Source organism: Periophthalmus magnuspinnatus, chromosome 22 (genome assembly GCF_009829125.3).
Source record: "Periophthalmus magnuspinnatus isolate fPerMag1 chromosome 22, fPerMag1.2.pri, whole genome shotgun sequence".
Classification (NCBI taxonomy): Eukaryota; Metazoa; Chordata; class Actinopteri; order Gobiiformes; family Gobiidae; genus Periophthalmus; species Periophthalmus magnuspinnatus.
The window spans coordinates 7,084,989-7,104,911 of NC_047147.1; the positions used below are offsets into that span (position 1 = coordinate 7,084,989).

At 38.9% G+C, this 19,923-nt stretch overlaps 1 protein-coding gene and 1 gene segment (V, D, J or C); both read right to left on the reverse strand.

Moving 5' to 3' along the window:
• Positions 1 to 1,146: 1,146 nt before the first annotated feature.
• On the reverse strand, positions 1,147 to 18,990 carry LOC117390049 (uncharacterized). Its single transcript, XM_055231259.1, has 11 exons — positions 18,913 to 18,990; positions 18,141 to 18,550; positions 16,907 to 16,946; positions 16,018 to 16,236; positions 14,901 to 15,122; positions 6,059 to 6,222; positions 5,615 to 5,723; positions 2,331 to 2,678; positions 2,234 to 2,260; positions 1,616 to 1,722; positions 1,147 to 1,533 (listed from the first exon to the last, which is right to left on the reverse strand). Exons 1-11 carry the CDS (start codon positions 18,965 to 18,967, stop codon positions 1,510 to 1,512), a joined length of 1,725 nt encoding a protein of 574 aa, XP_055087234.1. The 5' UTR covers positions 18,968 to 18,990; the 3' UTR covers positions 1,147 to 1,509.
• LOC129457358 (immunoglobulin kappa variable 6D-21-like) lies at positions 15,818 to 16,575 on the reverse strand. The segment is given in 2 exon segments: positions 15,818 to 16,236; positions 16,491 to 16,575. Coding segments are annotated over 2 exon segments (405 nt in total).
• Positions 18,991 to 19,923: the final 933 nt, after the last annotated feature.

Genomic DNA, 19,923 nt, shown 5'->3' on the forward strand with positions numbered 1-19,923 from the left:
ATGTGTAGACAGGGTCATGCGTGGGTGCGACAGGTGCGGCAGGTGCAGGGGGGCGGTGCTTGTGGTTAAAGTTGAATGTTGCCTTTTTGCAGATGCTGTGACCACGTCCTGTCTCCTCTCGCTTCACCAACCTGTTTTAACCTGCTTTGACTCACCACAGATGCATTTCCTGTCACTGTGTTCTGCATTTGCAATAATTATGTCTCGAGTTTATTCCTATTTATTTTGAGAGGTTTGGCAGTTGGTTCTCAGTTTATTAAAGAAGACGTATTGTGCTTTTTTCTTGTATATAGTTGTTAAAATGTATGACCACGGACTTTTATGTTATATTTTAAATCATTTTTAACTGCAATATTGGTCAGAGCAATGATGTCTTGAATGCAGGAAAATAAAGATTACTCAAACATGCACGAATCAGTCTAAATACAACTTTGGGGAATTGAGAATATGGTTAAAACTAATGATACTGTAATAAGTCGATTTTGCATAATAAGTGTCCTTTAACTGCAAAAAATTGATTTTAGTGTTGCCCTGTGCTAAATTGCCTTTCTACACTTATTTTACATAATAATGATCATATTTAGCCATTTGATTAAACATTACACAGTTTTATTATATTTACTGATAACATATTGTGCTATATACACTATATAATACATTTATTTGTATTATAGGTCAATATTTCCCATAAATGCAGCTATAAATAACAGAAGAAAGACAGATGCTGTGTTGAATATGTTGTGTTGGGACAAGTGCACATAAGGCTGGTGATATTGCAAAAAAGGAATTCATTAATTGATTAATTTGATTTTCTCTTATTACAATGAAGTTTTTAACTGCTGCTTCTTCATGTACAACAGAAGTTTATAGGGCAATAAACTTTGACTCAACAGACCACTTAACCTCTTAGATTCATGAGTGCAGATCTGTTACATCAGTGAACATATCGTCAAACTGATCAACAAGACTAATAAGGAAAAATATTATATATATATATATATATATATATATATATATATATATATATATATATATATATATATATATATATGCTTAGAGCAGTTATATCAAGCACACAATAATTTAAGTCGTTATACTTTTACATACACATCTTAACACATCAATGCTTTGGCCAGTAAATTAAGGCAATGTTTATTATAGAACACATTGAAAATACAGTCAGCAAAGTGCTGTACAGGTTTAAGAAATGCCAGAAATAAACAAGAACAGTATTTACACAAGCAAATGATTCTATGCTAAATTAAGCACTAAGCATCCATCCTGGTGCACTAGCTGCAGTTATGTGCACACTTGTAATTCAAATGATAATCTGATTTCTTTCTGATCATAGTCCCTTTGATGACTCACATCAGAATCTGCAGTTTATATGTAATTTATGTTGTCTTATAGATCCATGAATCAGATCAGAATCAGATCTTGGTGTGCATGTGAACAAGGGCACTAACGAGATGATTCTTCTATAAATGTCAACTTGAATCTCTGTTCGACTTAGGTTTGTTTTCCATTTAAACGCTGTGACAAAACGAAACAAGGCACAGTTATTCAATAAGACTTTAATTATTTTTTGTATAATAATTAATATCTAGATACCAACCTTAATCCTCCAGGCCAGAAAAGCCACAAAGAGCCCATAGACGACACTTTTGACAATGAAGACCACATATGAGAGTTTGGCATTATGGGTAATCCTCAGGTATTTCTCTGTAGACACAACAAAAATATAAAATACAGATATGAATGTTTACCAACCATGTATAGAGTCCTCACTCAAAAATACATTGAATTGTTGACTAATAATGAATATATTATGACTTTTTACATTGAAATACTTTACTTAGGTCCTTCTACCCTTTCATTCACAGTGTCTCCTCTGTACATGTCGAAACCTCTCAATGTGGCCTCTGTGACCTCATGTAATTGTTTATACAGCATTTTGCATGTTACAATTTGGTGCATTATTTGTTATTTAGTTATTACAATCACTTGAACCAGAAACCTTTTGGGAAATGGGAAAATATCTTGTTCAAGTGAGCTACAGATGCCCTGTTTTGGAAGTCTAGAAATACTTATGAAACTATAGATTTTCCTAATATCTATATATTTTATTGTCTATTGTCTGATGCAATGATTATCCACTGTTGGAGCCCACTTTTTGAGATTACATTTCCACAGAGTCAAACACATAACAGAAATAACAGTATATGTTATGTACCTCTTGTCAAGCCACCATCATCTTTTCCTGAAAAAGAGAAAACTATAATTAGATATTTTCCGTTTGATGACGACCATTTTAAAATCCTTAGACTTACCTTCAACGCCACAAACTGTATCATGTTGATTGATGTAATCTTTCCCATCGTAAAACATAACAATGCAGGTGAAACAGTTTTCTGGGCTGGTCCACTCTGTTGCATCGACCCTGAGGCGGCTGCTGATGGTGTAACTCGTGCCTTTCCTCTGGGGGGCGCTGTCAGTAGATACGCCATGATTTCTGGGCTGTCCATTGACCTGCCAGGACACGGTCACGTGATCAGGGTAGAAGTCACTGGCCACACAGACCAATGTCTTAGCTTTAGTTTCCCCACTGCTCCTGGGCTGCTCATTGTCGGACGGGGGAACAACTACAACTTTTGGTGCTGTGATGTCTATGCCTTTTTCTGCAGTAGAAAAAATAAAATGAAAAAGTCATGCATTTTTATCAACACGATTCAGTAACACCTCAAACTAATTAAAGTTAATTAAACCAGTGTTCAAACAATTAGAGCAAATTCAAGTTATACATTACAGATGTATGTGCAGATAATGAACATTTGAACATATTTAGAATAATGACGTATTCTTCCATGTACACATTTGTAATCATTGTAACATAGACTTTGCTCTCATTTGTACATCGTCATGTTTTTATTGAAAATTCACAAGATTTTGTAGTAGCCTCTAAAAAGTATTTCTTTATATCTACTAGACTTTAATTAAAGCAATAAAACTATTTCCAGCTATCCACAGACTGTGGGGAGTTTAGAGAGAACATTTTTAGTGTAAGTTTGTATTGTATTAATCATTCTAACCTAAACTTTGCTGTCATTTGTTGTTAAATACTAATATATTAAGCTAAACAATAACCTTCTTTTCCTTGTCATTTTTGCATGTTCTTTAGAATAATATTCACAATTAGTAAGGTTCTATGCTAAGCTTCCTGTACTTTCTTAGAACAAGTGAAATCTTACCTTTTGGTGGTTTCCAATTAATACTTTGCTACTGAGTTCAGAATTAGCTACAGACTCTTTTTAAAACGGCAGTAACTGTATCCTCCACAATACTGAGAACTATTAAAGTGTAAAGGCACCGTATAACTTGAACATTTACCATATTAATAGTTTTGTTTTTTTTACAGAATTAGCCCAAACAGCGAGTTTACCGGTAGTTCCTTGTTCAAATTAAACCTGATCAGTGCTTGTTCACGGCGTTACACTGCTACTGTTAAAACCTCCACCTCTTTTACCTCAAATGCACCAGTCAACTTAATACTCATTTCAACGAGTATTTTTTTCTAAATTTGGATAATAATACAATACATACATTGTAATACTGTAATAATTTACAATTCCAACCTAAACATCTGACCTGGTCAGTCATTACAGATGATCATTTTCAATACACATAACTTTAGCTATTACTTTTCTCAAAACAGTTGTGAATTAAAACAGATTTTTGTATGTCCTTTGTGAAGATGCCTTAAGACTTACCCAATACAGTTAGTTTAGTTCCCGCTCCAAAGTAAGCCTGTGCGTTGACGTTCACACTGATACAAGGCTACTGTTAAAACCTCAACCTCACTTAAACAAAATGAATAGAAACTAAACTGTCGTCTTCTAAACACTGTCCACAATATTCACATATAAAGATATTTTTAATTTTCAGGTTACTAATTTTGTCTTTTTGCATTATTTTTGTCTACTTTTTGAACCAAGTATTCATAATTTGCACTGCATTGTACAGACTAATTTAGACTGAGATTTCTTACCTAAAACAGTCAGTTTGGTTCCTTCTCCAAAGTACGCTGGTTCATAGTTGTTCACACTGATACAAGGCAACTCTCAAAACCTTAACCGACCCAACCACTTTCTCAGCTAACCTAACTTCATATCTAAAACAAAATACCATTACAACTATTTCAATCTCAATTGAAAGACTGTAGATCATTATTTGAGGCCAGATTATGCAGGTTTTGGCATTACTTTTAAATGTATATTTTTGTTGCAACTTGCACAGTTGTTATGTACTCCTAGCAACAACATTTTAGAAGGGAGCATGATATTTTTTGCATTTTCTTACCTAATACTGTAAGTTTAGTCCCATCTCCAAAGTAAGCCTCGTACTGGTTGCTCACAGTAAAGACGGATATGATAAGAACCTATTAACTGTGGGCATAGAGCCAAACATGACTTACTACCATTAACTTAGCTCTAATTTAACTGGCATTAACTGTGACATTTGATCAATGAACATACAAAACAGCTGTCAAAATATGACCTCATCTTATACATATGTAAGGATAGGACTGTGTATTTACAGCTAGAGTTTGAACAATTTCAAGTGTATTGTTTTTACCTAAAACAGTGAGTTTAGTCCCAGCTCCGAAGTACGCCTCGTTGTAAGAGCACAGAGCAGCTTAACTGTTCAAAAACCACCTACTTTTTCTACTCAACATTATCACGTCTTTACCACTGTCACACCTGTGTGGGGCATGGGTGATCTTTACAAATGAAAATCTTCAGCATTTATTTAAATTGTGAATCTGAATTGCACATTCTTATGGACAAAGGATTTTTCTACTGCAGTTACGACAAATTTGCATATATCAGTATGTCTTTTTATGCTAATTAATTTGGATTCCAAGGAGATTTCTTACCTAGGACAGTTAGCTTTGTTCCTCCACCAAAGTAGGCTTCGTAGGTGCCACTCACAGTGTGAAAGGTCAGTGCTCAAACATATTTGCAGTACTTAGTTTAACTTACCTAAAACAGTCAGTTTAGTTCCTTGGCCAAAGTAAGCTTCATGGTCAGAGGCACAGCAATAAGACTTGACATAATAACCCAATCCATCGACATCACTCACTGTGTCAACCTAATGCTGTAATACACACACAGTCTATAATATTGTAACGTTTTTTGTCTTTACCTAAAACAGTGAGTTTAGTTCCTCCACCAAAGAAGGCTTCAGAGAATCCAGAGTCACAGTGGACTTGTTCAATGCTAAAATCAGACTAGAGCCTTTCATTTCTGTCTTATAACTTACTGCTAAAATGATCGTGAAATGTTTGACTTGTAGATAACTTGCTATAGTCCTTACAATCCCAACGCAGAGCACACTCAAGGAATTTCAATCAATATTATATTGTGTCTTACCCAGAACTGTTAACTTAGTTCCTCCACCAAAGAAAGCCTCGTAGCCAGTACCAGCACAGTGTATTCAGTCACTGCCATAACACTGAACCAGCTACTTTTAACTCATTATTAACTAATATACACCACCACCATTGATCACTTTCTATTCTACATGATACTTTCCAGGCTACGTTTGTTCTACTCACCCAGAACAGTCAGTTTGGTCCCTTGGCCGAAATATGCTTCATAGTTGGCACAGAGCTCAAGCTTGATATCAAAAGTCCTCATAAGAACTCTAGCCTCAAATGCCAGTTTTTCACAATATTTTAATAATATATATTAGTAATTGTATTTACTTACCTAAAACTGTCAGCTTGGTTCCTGTCCCAAAGTAAGCTTCATTTGCATTGTCACAGTGAAGCATTACAGAGCAACAAACTCTATGCCATCTTTCATTGTGATTTTACTTTATATGTACTATATCTATACTATAATATATCTGTATACACTTAACACATATGTGATTCTACTTAATATAAATGCATCATTAAACATTATAATACTTACCTAGAACAGTGAGCTTGGTGCCTGGTCCGAAGTAAGCAGGATCAGTGTATGTCACAGTGTTGTTGGTGCAGATCAAAACTCACTTCAAACTTCTCCGTTCTTCTGACCTCGCTCGTAAAAACAAAGTCTTCTTTAGAGCAGACTGTGGCCTGGATGATCCAGAACTCTGACTGTTTTTGTCTTTTCTCCTGAACAGGCCTCAGCTCCAGGCACAGATCTGTGTCTCTCTCATTAGACCCACAGTCATCTGGAGACAGTTGCAGTAAAAATCTAAATGTTGTATTATTTCCTTTGGTCCCAGTGAGAGCAGTGTCCCGTTCACAGAGGGGAGTGTCCATGTGGGCTGACCTCTGTCCTGTCCTTCTCTGCTCCTGTCCCAGTACAGTCAGTGTCGCCCTGTGTGAGAGCTCAGAGGTTTTTGTACGGCGTCTCTATAGGAGTGTATCATGGTGCCCCCTGTCCCCACGATGAAAACACTTCATACAAAAAGCTCTGCTCTCAGCGCCGCCTCTGAGCAGCAGCTGTGCTCATATCTATAGATCTGACTGAGTTTAAACTAAGAGAGGCTTTTTAAAGAACAGGAAGAAGATTTAGGACATCACATGTCTGTGTATAGTACATACATGACGTACGTCATATGACGCGTGTGAAGAGATAAAACTGCGGTTGCTGCATAAACACTCTGGCACTGTGTGGACTGTTTCTCACTCCAGTCTTGTATATGTTGTTGAGCAAACTTTTTAGTGTTTTTATTACTACTGATAGTATCATAATTATGATCTTTAACTGTTATGTTGCCTGAAAAAAGACCAGTTTACATTGTGTGGATATTTTATGTGTGCTGTCGTCATTTAAGGTTTTAGTTTGTGATAATATTTTGTGATAATTTTGGATCACATGTTTTAAACCTGAATACATTTAAACTGCGGTATGGATTCACTATATCAATAAATGTGATAATAATTTTGAGGGTCCAAAATGTTGGACAAACGTTAGAGTGCAGTGACACATGGTGCCTGTAGGGGTCAGTGTGGGAACACATGATTATAATGTGTTTAAATATAAAACAGCCCGTGAATGTGAAGGGACTGTCCATTGTCTTATACAATGTTGGAAACAGACCAGTTACTTTAAGTCTTTATTCGTCATTATAGATGCAACATCAAGCTGTACTGAGAAATTAGATCTAATATAATAATAATAATTATACATAACCCACATATTAAATATATCGACATTACGTTACTAGTTATTGAAATAAATACAGTATTGATCCTTGATTTTTGAATTGTGTTAAAAATATATTTTGATTACTTAAACTGTTTAACTTTCTCAGACTATACCCCTCTCCCCTCCTATGGACCACACATCAGTGTTATTTGTGCAGTGATGTGGTTGAATGCGTTGTTGTGAGAGGCAGCGCAGTAGTACGTTCCTCTGTCGTCTGGGGCCAAATCACTGATCTCTACAGAAAAGTTATTTTTGGCTCCATCGATTAAACACTGAAAATGTTTTGTTCTTTCATCGTATTCTTGACAAACCCGCTCTATCCCTTTATAGGCCCTTTGTCTGAACCAGTACATTGTAGCGCTACTCATTGAATATCTATCCAAACTGCAGTCAATCCTGATGGAGGAGCCAGGGTCAGTAAATATATGTCTCGTTGGCTGGATAACTGTGATGGAGAGACCTGAAGTACAGAAATTGATTAAGTTCAAGTTCAATAAAAATAATGCAGAAAATGTATAAGAAAGACTGACCTAATTGGAACAGTAGAGACAGAGACAGACCAAGGAACAGCATGATGTTCATTCAGAGCTATAATGGTGAATTTAGCTTATCTAAAGGTGTGGTCACATGATCAGTGGGTTGGACAAATAAACTAGACTAAATAAACTATTTTGCAGTGCATTTTATCTCCTCCATCCTATAGTCCTTGGGTTAAATATCAGTTTTCCTCCTTTTCTCAACATTTTGTAATTTAACAATAAAAGTTCAGATCTTATTTTTCTAATCACTATTTGCATGTTTTTCTCTTCTCTCATTGTGGAAAACAATACCTCAGAAAACATACAAAACTATAGAACATGCGTGTTGTGAATGTCCAGTGTTGCATTTGTGATTATCTGAATGAACTTAGCGATTCTACAGTGCTCAGTAGGGATGGTCCAATATGGATTTTTTGAGCCGATATCTGATATTTGTCATGTTGTGACCAATAACCAATATTTGCCAATATTAAGCTTTTAAAATCTATGGTACAGCCCAACTTTAAGTTATAGTGAAGTTTTACAAATAATCACTTTTGAAAAATGTCTGTTTTCAGTATTGGACTGTTACCAGTGTTTGAGGAAATCCTCAGATAACCAATATACCAATCCTAGTGGTAAGTCAACTGACAACTTTTTCACCTTATGTTTTCCTGTTCGTGAAGTTTAATCAAACTTATCATTTCAGAGGTTTTTGTGAAAGTGTTTCCTTGGTAACAATAACTGTGTGGGTTGGCTCGCAGCACCAAAATACACTCCACTGTCTGAAGGAGTCAACTGTAACAAATGAAGCTGAGCAGCTTTCTCCCCGTCTCCACTGACAGTAAATCTGCCCTCAAAAGCATCTTCAACAGTAGAGCCTTTGTAGTACATGCGTCCTATAAGTTTGAGTGAGGTGTCTCCATTTAACTTCTGGTACCATAAAATTGTATCGTAGTTCTTGATTTCGTGAGACAGGGTCAGTTTTTGTTCAGACCCAGGTTCAAAAAATATATCAAGAGGTGTCTGGAGGACCTTTTGTTTGTTTAGACTTACAGCTGCAAAAGAAAGTAGAAAAAAATGTGTTTGATTGTTTCAGAAATTAAATAGAATTGATGGAATTTCATACCTGTGATCATTAATGTGATACAAAGAATAATAAGTGTAGTCGACTTCATGGTGAAAATGCCACATCTCATCACTGACATGTGAAGTTTACTTGAGGACAGGCAGGAAGGGGAGGGCTGTTACTTCATAAACCCCAGACAACTACACATATGGTCATTGTAATTTGTATTGATACATGTTACAATTTTATTTTTGTCCAGTATATATTCTCTAAACAATTTAGACATCACTATAGTGAATTTGACATCTCCAACAAAGTTGTACCAAGGACACCTCCTGTTCCATCGTTGTTGACATTTCTCATGTGCTCGTTATGCTTTATAGACTTAGTGATGTTTGTATCATCTTGTGTCACAACAGACCTGTTCTCAATATGACTCCCACCCTGGACTATTTCAACTATTTATATGCTTGTATTGTTTTAAATTAGACTCATGAACACTCAGCACACTGTTGAAGTATTCTAAGTGCTGTATGGTAAATAAACCTGTCCTGCCTCTGACATCCAAAGTCTACACTTTAGAACTGTGCAGGAGACCCACTTTTGTTCACGGACACAATTCAAATGAATAGTTCATCTGAAATTGAATATAGACTATACAGACAATACATATGTGAATGTGTATTGTCTGTATAGTTTTGATAATCTCATTCCTGAATAAACCCACAGAATAACCCTCCCCCTCTCTCACACTCTTTTTCTCTTTCTGTTTGTTGCTCTCTCTTTCTCTTTCTGTGTCTCTGTCGCTCATTAAAAACCACTGATATCAAACATTGCTATAGTTTTTGTTCACTTTGTTACTGTCTTTGTATTGATGTGCTTGGCTCGCTGCACAGAAGTAGACTCCACTCTGCTCCGGTCCTTCTAATTGGACTGACAGCGACCCATTTTTAGTTGTAGTTCCTCCCAAATCACCACTAATGCTACATAATGTTTCATATTGATTTTCCATAGTGACTGCTTCATAATGTAAATATCCAATTAACTTCATGGCTGTGTCTCCGGATGGTTGTTGGTACCAAAGCATTAGCCTGTAGTCTGTTTTCTCATGAGTGCAATATATTTGTACTTTTTCATTGGGTTTCTTGATTACATTTGAAACGGATTGGTGAACTTGAAGACCAAGACAGCCATCTGAAAATAAAAGGAAAATAATATAAAATACCGCAAAAATAATGTAGTTATTTTAAATTGTTTTCATCTTACAAAAAAATAAAAAATAAATAAATAAAATTACCTGTCATAAGGAAAAATAGGCAAAAGTAGATCATTGTAAATCCTATTAAAGTTCAAGTCAGGTCTCCAACTGCTAAATTCTTCTCAACATGAACAGGAAGTAATGATGATTTGTTGGCATCGCAGCTGCTTGTAGGTGGAGCTTTGACATATAAATTCATATATAATTATGCCTGGTACTTTTTGGCCTGTAGATTTGGTAGTTGCTGTTCGTGTGTGTGCCTGATGCATGGATGTTAGCGCCGCACAGTGGTAAATCATAGTATGCTCTGTTCCAGCCCTTATGATTAACAATAAGGATTTTTGCTTCTCAAATCTTCTGCTAGGTCACATTGTCTTATCTCAAAATGTGCAGTTACAGAGATATAATTAAAATCCATATTCAACATAATTTAACTCTGCTATTCTGGGATTTTGTTACCACAACATCACCCTGTGGTCACTTTTATTATAACAGACATCTCTACTTTATGTTCAGGAAGAGTGACTCAGTCTTTGGGTTAGTACATCTCCACACTATTCCCAGCTACCTGGAATGGCAATGTCATTTTTATGTATATGGAATTATGTCAAAGTTAAAAAAAAAAAATACCTGAGATACTTGAACTCCTCCACTTGAGGCAGAGACTCACCACCCACCCAGAGAGGGCAAACCACCTTTTTCTGGTCGAGAACCATGGCCTCGGATTTGGAGGAGCTGATTCTCATCCCAGCCGCTTCACACTCGGCTGCAAACCGCCCCAGTGCCTGCTGCAGGTCCTGGCTCGAAGAAGCCATCAGGACAACATCATCTGAAAACAGCAGAGATGAAATCCTGTGGTTCCCAAACCAGGCCCCCTCCGGCCCCTGGCTGTGCCTAGAAATTCTGTCCATAAATATAATGAACAGAACCGGTGACAAAGGGCAGCTCTGGCGGAGTCCAACATGCACTGGGAACAGGTCTGACTTACTGCCGGCAATGCGAACACAGCTCCTGCTCTGGTCATACAGGGACCGGACAGCCCTTAGCAAAGAGCCCCGGACCCCATACTCCCAGAGCACCCCCCAAAGGACACCACGAGGGACACAGTCGAATGCCTTCTCCAGATCCACAAAACGCATGTGGACTGGTTGGGCAAACTCCCATGAACCCTCAAGGACCCGATGGAGAGTATAGAGCTGGTCCAGTGTTCCGTGACCAGGACGAAAACCACACTGCTCCTCCTGAATCTGAGGTTCGACTATCGGTCACATTCTCCTCTCCAGTACCCTGGAATAGACCTTACCGGGAAGGCTGAGGACTGTGATTCCCTGTAACTGGAACACACCCTCCGGTCCCCCTTCTTATACAGAGGGACCGCCACCCCGGTCTGCCATTCCACAGGTACTGTCCCCGACCGCCACGCGATGTTGCAGAGACGTGTCAGCCAAGACAGCCCCACAACAACCAGAGACTTGAGGTACTCAGGATGGATCTCATCCACCCCCGGAGCCTTGCCACCGAGGAGCTTGCCAACCACCTCAGTGAATTCAGCCAGGGTGATGGACGAGTCCGCCTCCGGGTCCCCAGTTTCTGCTTCCTCCTCGGAAGACGTGACAGTGGGATTGAGGAGTGGGCTCTGGGTAATGACCGCAAGGACAAGGTCGCGGATACAAGCGGCTGAAATGGGTTTCCTCCGCAGGTGGCCGGGCGCACCCTTAGGGATAGGGTGAGGAGCTCAGTCACACGGGAGGAGCTCGGAGTAGAGCCGCTGCTCCTACACGTTGAGAGGAACCAGTTGAGGTGGCTCGGGCATCTGCTTAGGATGCCTCCTGGATGCCTCCCTAGGGAGGTGTTCTGGGCATGTCCCACCGGGAGGAGGCCCCAGGGAAGACCCAGGACACGCTGGAGGGACTATGTCTCTCGGCTGGCCTGGGAACGCCTTGGGGTCCCACCGGAGGAGCTGGAGGACGTGTCCGGGGTAAGGGAAGTCTGGGAGTCCCTGCTTAGACTGCTGCCCCCGCGACCCGGCCCCAGATAAGCGGAAGAAAATGGATGGATGGATGGATAAAAAAAATAAAAAATACCTGCAGTACCACACACAACCCAATTGCATCAGGCTGGTTATGTCTGTGGCACTGAGTTGAAAGCATAGGTCAGGTGCGTTGTGTGAGTGGGTGTGAATTTCATAACTGTATGGGAGGAGTTAAAGATGCAGTAAGTAATTTTTCATTTGGGGAGTATAAGTCAGCTGCTTGTCGCTATGGGGATGTTATTGGTAATATATAAAAAGATGACTCTACAAGACTTGGATGTAGAACAATTAGTAATAATCTTGCATCAATATGTCATGTGTTTTAACTGTGGTGCTGCTCTAGTGTCACAACACTAACATTTGAAATTCCATGTTGATATTGAGGAATAAACTCAATACAGATTCCGATGCTGCGATGATGATAATAAAAACACTTTTCTTATTACCATGAGGTCTTTTATCTGTGTAATCCCTCACTGGTCTAGGTAGGTTCATTAGTGGTCCCTGTGCATATACTAGTCTATGCGATCTCACACTTGTTCTGATACAGCTCAAGGTCATTCTGATCTGTTGATGTGACTTTTTTAATATCAATGTGTGTTCAAATGAGTATCTAGTTTCGATACTAGTTTTACTATTAATTAGTACTCGATTTTCAATACTTTGACAACCATATAGTGCTCTGCGGTCGCATACTACAGGAAAATAAAAATAAAAATTGCCCAGATTACATCCTGCTGTTTATTTTCCTTTATTTTGCTAAAATAACAATTACCAAAAGTGTTCCAGATAATAAGGTCATATTGTTAAAGAAATAAGCTATCATGTGTTGACGTTGAGCGCCATCTACAGGGCACAAATCAATCTAGAGTTTATGTGAGTGTTTACAAAGGTAAACAATTGTTATGCTTTGTTTTGACATAATTTAAAATAGGAAAATAATATTTTATAACCTACCTTGCTCTATTACTGCTCATTTTTGAGCATTTCTTGTAGGCTGTATGTAGCATGTGGCTTTCATCAAAGACAGTGTTAAAACCTTGGCATATCTTCTGATAATCAGAATCAGAATCCTTTTATTGACATCGTTTGTGAATACAGTTCACAAACTAGGAACTTACATCGGTGATAAAGTGCAACATAAAACACTCTGATAAATACAAATACAAATAAGGGCATGCACAAAGTTAAAAAGATATGCTTAAAAAATCAAATAAAATACTTAAAGGTAGAAAATATATACAACAGCAGCATCAGAACAACAGTGCAAACATGACTTATTAAAGTGACCGGTGTTATAAAGTGTCCAGTTTTGTGTAAATATTATAAAGTGTTCATGAGACAAACGGCAGAGGGGAAGAAACTGTTCTTATGGCGAGAGGTTCTGGTCCCAGTGGACCGTAGCCTCCTGCCAGAGGGAAGTGGCTTAAATAGTCCATGTCCAGGGTGAGAAGTGTCAGCTGCTATATGGCCTGCTCGCCCCTGGAGACGTACAGGTCCTATAGTGATGGAAGGCTGCAGCCAATCACCTTCTCAGTAGAGCGCACAATGCGCTGCAGTCTCTGTCTGTCCCTGGCAGTTGCCCCAACGAACCACACAGTGATGGAGGAGGTGAGGATGGACTCAATGATGGCCGTGTAAAACTGCACCATCATCTGGACCGGCAGCTTGCGTTTCCTCAGGTGCCACAGGTAGAACATCCTGTACTGGGTTTTCTTGATGAGGGAGCTGATGGTCGGCTTCCACTTGATATCCCGGGTGATGCAGTTGCCCAGGAAGCGGAAAGAGTCCACAGTGGTGATGGGGGAGTCCGTCAGGGTGAGGGGAGGCAGGGGGGCTGTGACTTTCCTGAAGTCCACGATCATCTCCACTGTCTTCTGGGCGTTAAGCTCCAGGTTGTTGCTGCTGGACCAGGACACCAGCCGGTCCACCTCCCTCCTGTAGGCAGACTCATCACGGTCCGAGATGATTCCAATGAGGGTGGTGTCATCCGCAAACTTAACCAGTTTGACGGAGTCATGGCTGGAGGTGCAGCAGTTGGTGTACAGGGAGAAGAGCAGGGGAAAAAGTACACGGCCCTGTGGAGATCCTGTGCTGATAGTCCGAGTGTCCGAGACATTCTTCCCCAGCCGCACGCACTGTCTCCTGTCCTTCAGGAAGTCAGTGATCCACGTGGAGTCAGGCACGTTGAGCTGAGCGAGCTTGTCCTGGAGCAGAGCAGGGAGGATGGTGTTGAACGCAGAGCTGAAGTCCACAAACAGGATCCTGGCGTAGGTTCCCGGGGAGTCCAGATGCTGGAGGATGAAGTGAAGGGCCAGGTTGATGGTGTCGTCTACAGACCGATTGGCTCTGTAGGCAAACTGCAGAGGGTCCATGAGGGGGGAGGTGAAGGACTTGAGGTGGTGCAGGACCAGGCGCTCAAATGACTTCATGACTATGGACATCAGCGCCGCAGGTCTGTAGTCATTAAGTCCAGTGATCCTGGGCTTCTTGGGGGCAGGGACGATGGTGGACAGCTTGAAGCAAGTTAAGTTGATGCAGTCAAATCCACATTTGCAGGTGTTAAAATTCCCCACATTACTTTTACACATCTGATACCTCAGTGGTTTATTCAGTGTTTTGTTCAGTATTTTCTAGACTTTTATATCAGATTTGGCTGTGCACGTCATACCTCAGGTGTAAATGGCTGTCAGCCCAGTTTAATCATTGTGAATATTTTTGTGACAGGGCCGACCTATTTTTCTCACTGTGCTACTTGCTGCACAATAGTATTTGGCACTCTCATCGTTTTTTAGAATAGTTAAATTACAAGTTTCACCCTTTAATGCTTTCCCTTTAATCTCCACATCTATTCCTTTCTCTGGATATCCATCGTTCATGTTCATGTATCCCAGAAGCTGTAGTTGAGTTGAGTCTTTGTTCTGCTTGTACCAGTATATACGGTTGTAGTCTTGAATGCTGTGAGAACATTCTATTTCACTTGGTTGTCCCTTTGTAACGATTATGTCTGTTGGATTTTGTTGGACATTTGTAGTGGAACCTTGAAAACACAATCATTATTATTTTCACTTTAAACATATTTAAGATACACAATAACAAAACTATACACACAGAATTTGATACAAATGTAATGAAATACATCTATAAATATAAAATACCTGAAGCCAGTATGATTTTCAAGGCTATTAAGATGATATGAAGTCCCACGATTTCTTATCTGTGTTGTGTGTGTGGTAACTGTTCAGTGTAATATGGGCATTGAAAAGTGGGAGGTTCCTGAAACACTGCTGTTGCTATTGGTTACTGTTCAGTGAGCACTCTTTATGTAAATATGGAGAAGGAGATGCGTTGCCTGGAATGTCCCACATGCTTGCTTTAAACTGTTGTATCTCTGGAGACAAGGCCAAGTTACAGGTCAGATCTGAGGAGAGGCAAGCCCACTCACAGTTAGAATATGTGTTCTTAATGGAATTTGTGAAAAAAATGATTTGTAATTGAATCAAAGCAGGAACTACACAACAATGCAAATGGAAAACATCTCACCAGTAAAATTACACAGTGCACCTTTAACATATTTGGACGTCTATATTAATTATATTCTTTTTTGTTTATGTAACTGGAAAAAAATACATGTTCAGGTGTCATGCTTTTATTACTGTCCAGCTGAAAATGACAGTTCTGCCAGTACTGCATTTTATTACAGCAAAACAACGCCCCCTAATGGTCATCATGCATATGGTATTACATCAGCTTATCAAATAGTCTATTGCAGGTGTGTGATCAGTATTTATGTGGTTGCTATAGTGAACACAAGGTTTTTGTTAAAGTTGTGGAGTTTTTCCTCTCACTGTGGCTACTGGCAGTGCAGAAATACACAGCACTGTCTGTAGTTGTATTTACATTTAAAACATGCAGAGAGGATCGGCTGGACCCACTCCCGCTAACTTCATACAAGGTTTTAAATGTGTTTTCTACATCTAAACTGGTGAATCTGGCATAAGCAATGAGGGTCAGGTCTGTGAGTCCAATAGTTTGTTTGTACCACTGGATCATGTCGAAGTCTGAGTTTGAATGTCTGCAGTCTATCTGTATGTCCTTAACCGGGGCTGTGATGATGTCTTTGGGAGTTTGGGTGACAGCATATTTAGACTGATCTGTAGACAAGAAAAACAGTTGAATTCATGTTACTTATATGACCCCATTTAATTTAAAAGTACACTATGTAACTTTTGTTGTGGAGGCTCTGCCAACTGCGTGTTTCCATAAGATGGTTATACTGGAGAGGCAATTAGAATACATGTTTTTCACATTTACTGAGCAAAATAAATAGAAAAGTTGAATGCCATACCATGCAATATCCAACAAACATTTGATTGATTAAAGACAATAAAAGTGTTTCCAATCTTACCTGAAACGCACAAAGACAGTGTAACTAAAGAGATTAGAACTCTGAACATGATGCTAAGTCAGGGTGGAGTGTGTAGCATTCTGAGAATGAGAGACAGATATAGGAGGAGTCTCATTTCCTCTGAATGAGAAAGAAACACACACACACATAAATATATATTTGTATGATAACTCCTTGACGTAAATAATTTCTGCTGCTCATGTCTAACCATTTTTTGCTAAATGGTCCAAACAATTATACCAACTTTCTTTTAGTGTATTGAGTAGTCTAACCTATTTTATGCACTTTGACCTCTGTTCACTTTTTTTTAGCCTTGCAGGATATTCTCTACCTGGTATTTATTTGTGAAATTGCACTGCTGTGCACTGCCAGCTTGGTCTTTGTTATAGTGGCCTACATCATTGGAGATATAATACTCGCTACAACAGACGCATAGCTGGACTCGATTGCACTAGACTGGAATGGACAACACTGTGACACTATGTCTTGAAGGCTCATGTCTCCGGGTGCTGTGTTCTGTTCTTATTGCACATAAACTTCTCCTGCGTTAGAGGTCCAGCCTCATGTCTCTTCTCTTCATTTCTCGGGCTACTACAATTTATTCTATAATTCCATGATTTGTTTTACATTTGTTCATTGTGTTGGATCTAAAGAATCTTCTAGTGTGGGCTGGATTTAAAAAATATTAAATAAATACATTTTAATGGCACACTATGTAACTTCCCAGGTTCAAGATCTACCTCCTATCTCCATGGAGATGCTATTGCTGTGCCTGAAATGTTCCATAGCATTAATTTAACCACTTTATTTAAAATTTTCACCCAGTTTTTATTGCCTAATAAGAAAAAAAACAAAACAAAAAACAGCACCTCAAAAACATTCATTCTGATAGTGGGCGGGCTTGCCACTCCACAGATCTGACCTATAACTTGACTTGGTGACCTTATCTGCCTTTCTCCATGGAGAAATATAGGTTTAATGCCATACTGTGAAAGATTCTAGGCCTGGGGTGTCAAACTCAAATTCACACAGGGCCAAAATTAAAAACTGGGACTAAGTCATGGGCCAAACTAAATTTTTATTCACACATTTTCACAATATCTGCATATTTTTCAGAAGGGGTGGATTAAATTTGAGTGAGGTGACAGGTAGCAGATGCTAATGAGTGTCAACAGAAGTGGTAGGGACCAGCGCCAATGTATTTGGAAAACATTCTGTAATTCGTTGTATTAGTGGTGCATGCACTATGCTGGCACAGCGGCCGCCGGGCCAGCTCTGATACATTTTTGATATGATCTTGCCAAATTTGGCCCGCAGGCCTGAGTCTGACATTTCTGTTATGAGAAAAGCAATAACATGACAATGGAAACAAGCAGGTGGCTGACCCTTCACCGGAAATGTTCCATAGTACACCTCTGTTGCTGTCCATGGTGCTGAATAACACATTATTTTCTCTGACACTATATTACTATTCCAATGGCCATGTTTGGATACAGTCATTATGCAAATGCACCGATACAGTAATATATGTAGTACTTTATACAGTACATGCACATTATTATTTTATTTTTGAAGTCAATATTCAGATTCAACAAGGTGCTTGATTGCATCTCTTCACTCTTTCTTCACTCATGTGGTTTAATTTCCAACCACCAGCCACTGTAGAGTAAACTGAGTACTTGCCAAATTCAGCAGGTGATTCTGCATTAGTTTGTGTTGAGTTTGTGTTCTCCTTTTAAATGGGTTTGCCTCACTGTGCATACTGACAGCACAAAAGTACACTCCATTGTCTCCAGACTCCAGGTTTTCCACTGCCAGTGTCCCACTTTCAGCATTTGGCCTGGTAACTTTAAATCTACTATTTCTAAAGTCTGGCTCAAAATCAGGTGTAGTTGTGGTCCTTGTAAATACAATTTGTCTCATGTTTTCTCCAGACCTCTGTCTGTACCAGTACATTTGATAATAAGATGCTCCTTTAGTGTGGTTACAGGGGAGTGTGGCACTGTCTCCTTCAGATTCCAACAATATGTCCTTCTGGATCACATTGGAAAAACACACATCTAAACAGAGAAATGCAAGTTATGTTTATGAATTTGATCTTTTAAATATGAAATTTATCCACAGGTTTCAGAATGATGAAAACGTGGGACTGTTACCATAGCAATGAACAGCTCAAAACTTAAATATTCATCTTTTGAATGGACAAATGTCCAGAAACAAGGAAACTTAAATCCATGAATAGTTTATCCGAAGAAAAAATAGTTTGTTATTTTGCCTAGTTTTTAAATGGAAGATATTGCAGTATTAAGTGTGTCTTTTTTGTTTTAATTAACTGTCAAAGACATAAAAATACAGTCCATACATCTGTGACACAATGAGATTATATTTTCACAAAATAATACAAATCAAACTAAAATCTTACCATTTAATGAGATGAGTAAAAATAAGCTTAGAAACTCTTTTTTAAAGCAGCCCATGTTGTCTAAGCTGGAGATAGACTGTTGAGTTAATGAACACAATATGTGTTCATTAACACATATGTTACAGTACTTGCTTTGTAAGTGGGTGTGTCTTCATTCAGACAGTTGTGGTCTGATAGTCCCCCCTTCTGTACACCCGGAGTCTTGACACGTTTTTGTTGAGGTTTTGCATTAGTTTGATTCATTGTGTTGACTTACAGCACAGAAATACATGGCTTTATCTGCAGGCTTTAAATCTTTCACTGTAAATGTCCCACTTTCTGCATTGGGTCGGTGAGCTGAGTATTTCTCCTTGTTGAATTCTCCAAAGTCGTGGTCTTTTTTTCCGAACATTGTATAAACTACGAGCCTCATAGCTTCTCCAGGCAGCTGTCGATACCAGTACATTTGAGAATAGGTGGCTCCTTTTGTGTGGCTGCAAGTCATCGTGGCTTCTTTTCCTTCTTCTTCCCAAATCAATTCCATTTGAGTCACATCTGAACCCTCAACTTGACCTATAAATAATATAAACAACAATTTCAAAATCTACAAGAATAAAAATGTAATGTTAATTTGATTTGATCTTACCTTGTACTTGTAATCTATATAAAATGAGCAGAAAGGTGATTATGTGACTAAACATGTTTGGGACGTGAGTGATTGAAATGAACTGCAGCATGCATACATATGTAGTTATAATGTGTCACCGTATCTGGCCTTCCTAGACTGAGATCGCCCCCTACGTACAGAAAGTGATAATGCATCAACATGATTGGTCCAAAGTGATGTACAGAGGAGGCTCAGATAAGAGCAGACATGAGAAGAATCCGAGAAGACCAAAGAGGATTAAATGCAGTTAAGTATAAACTTTTTAAGTTTGTGTGCCCTTTGAAATGAATTAAACAAGTTCAAGCATAAATTGTACAGATAATAAATGTAACGTTGATTTAAGTCAACCAGAAAGCAGAATAAGA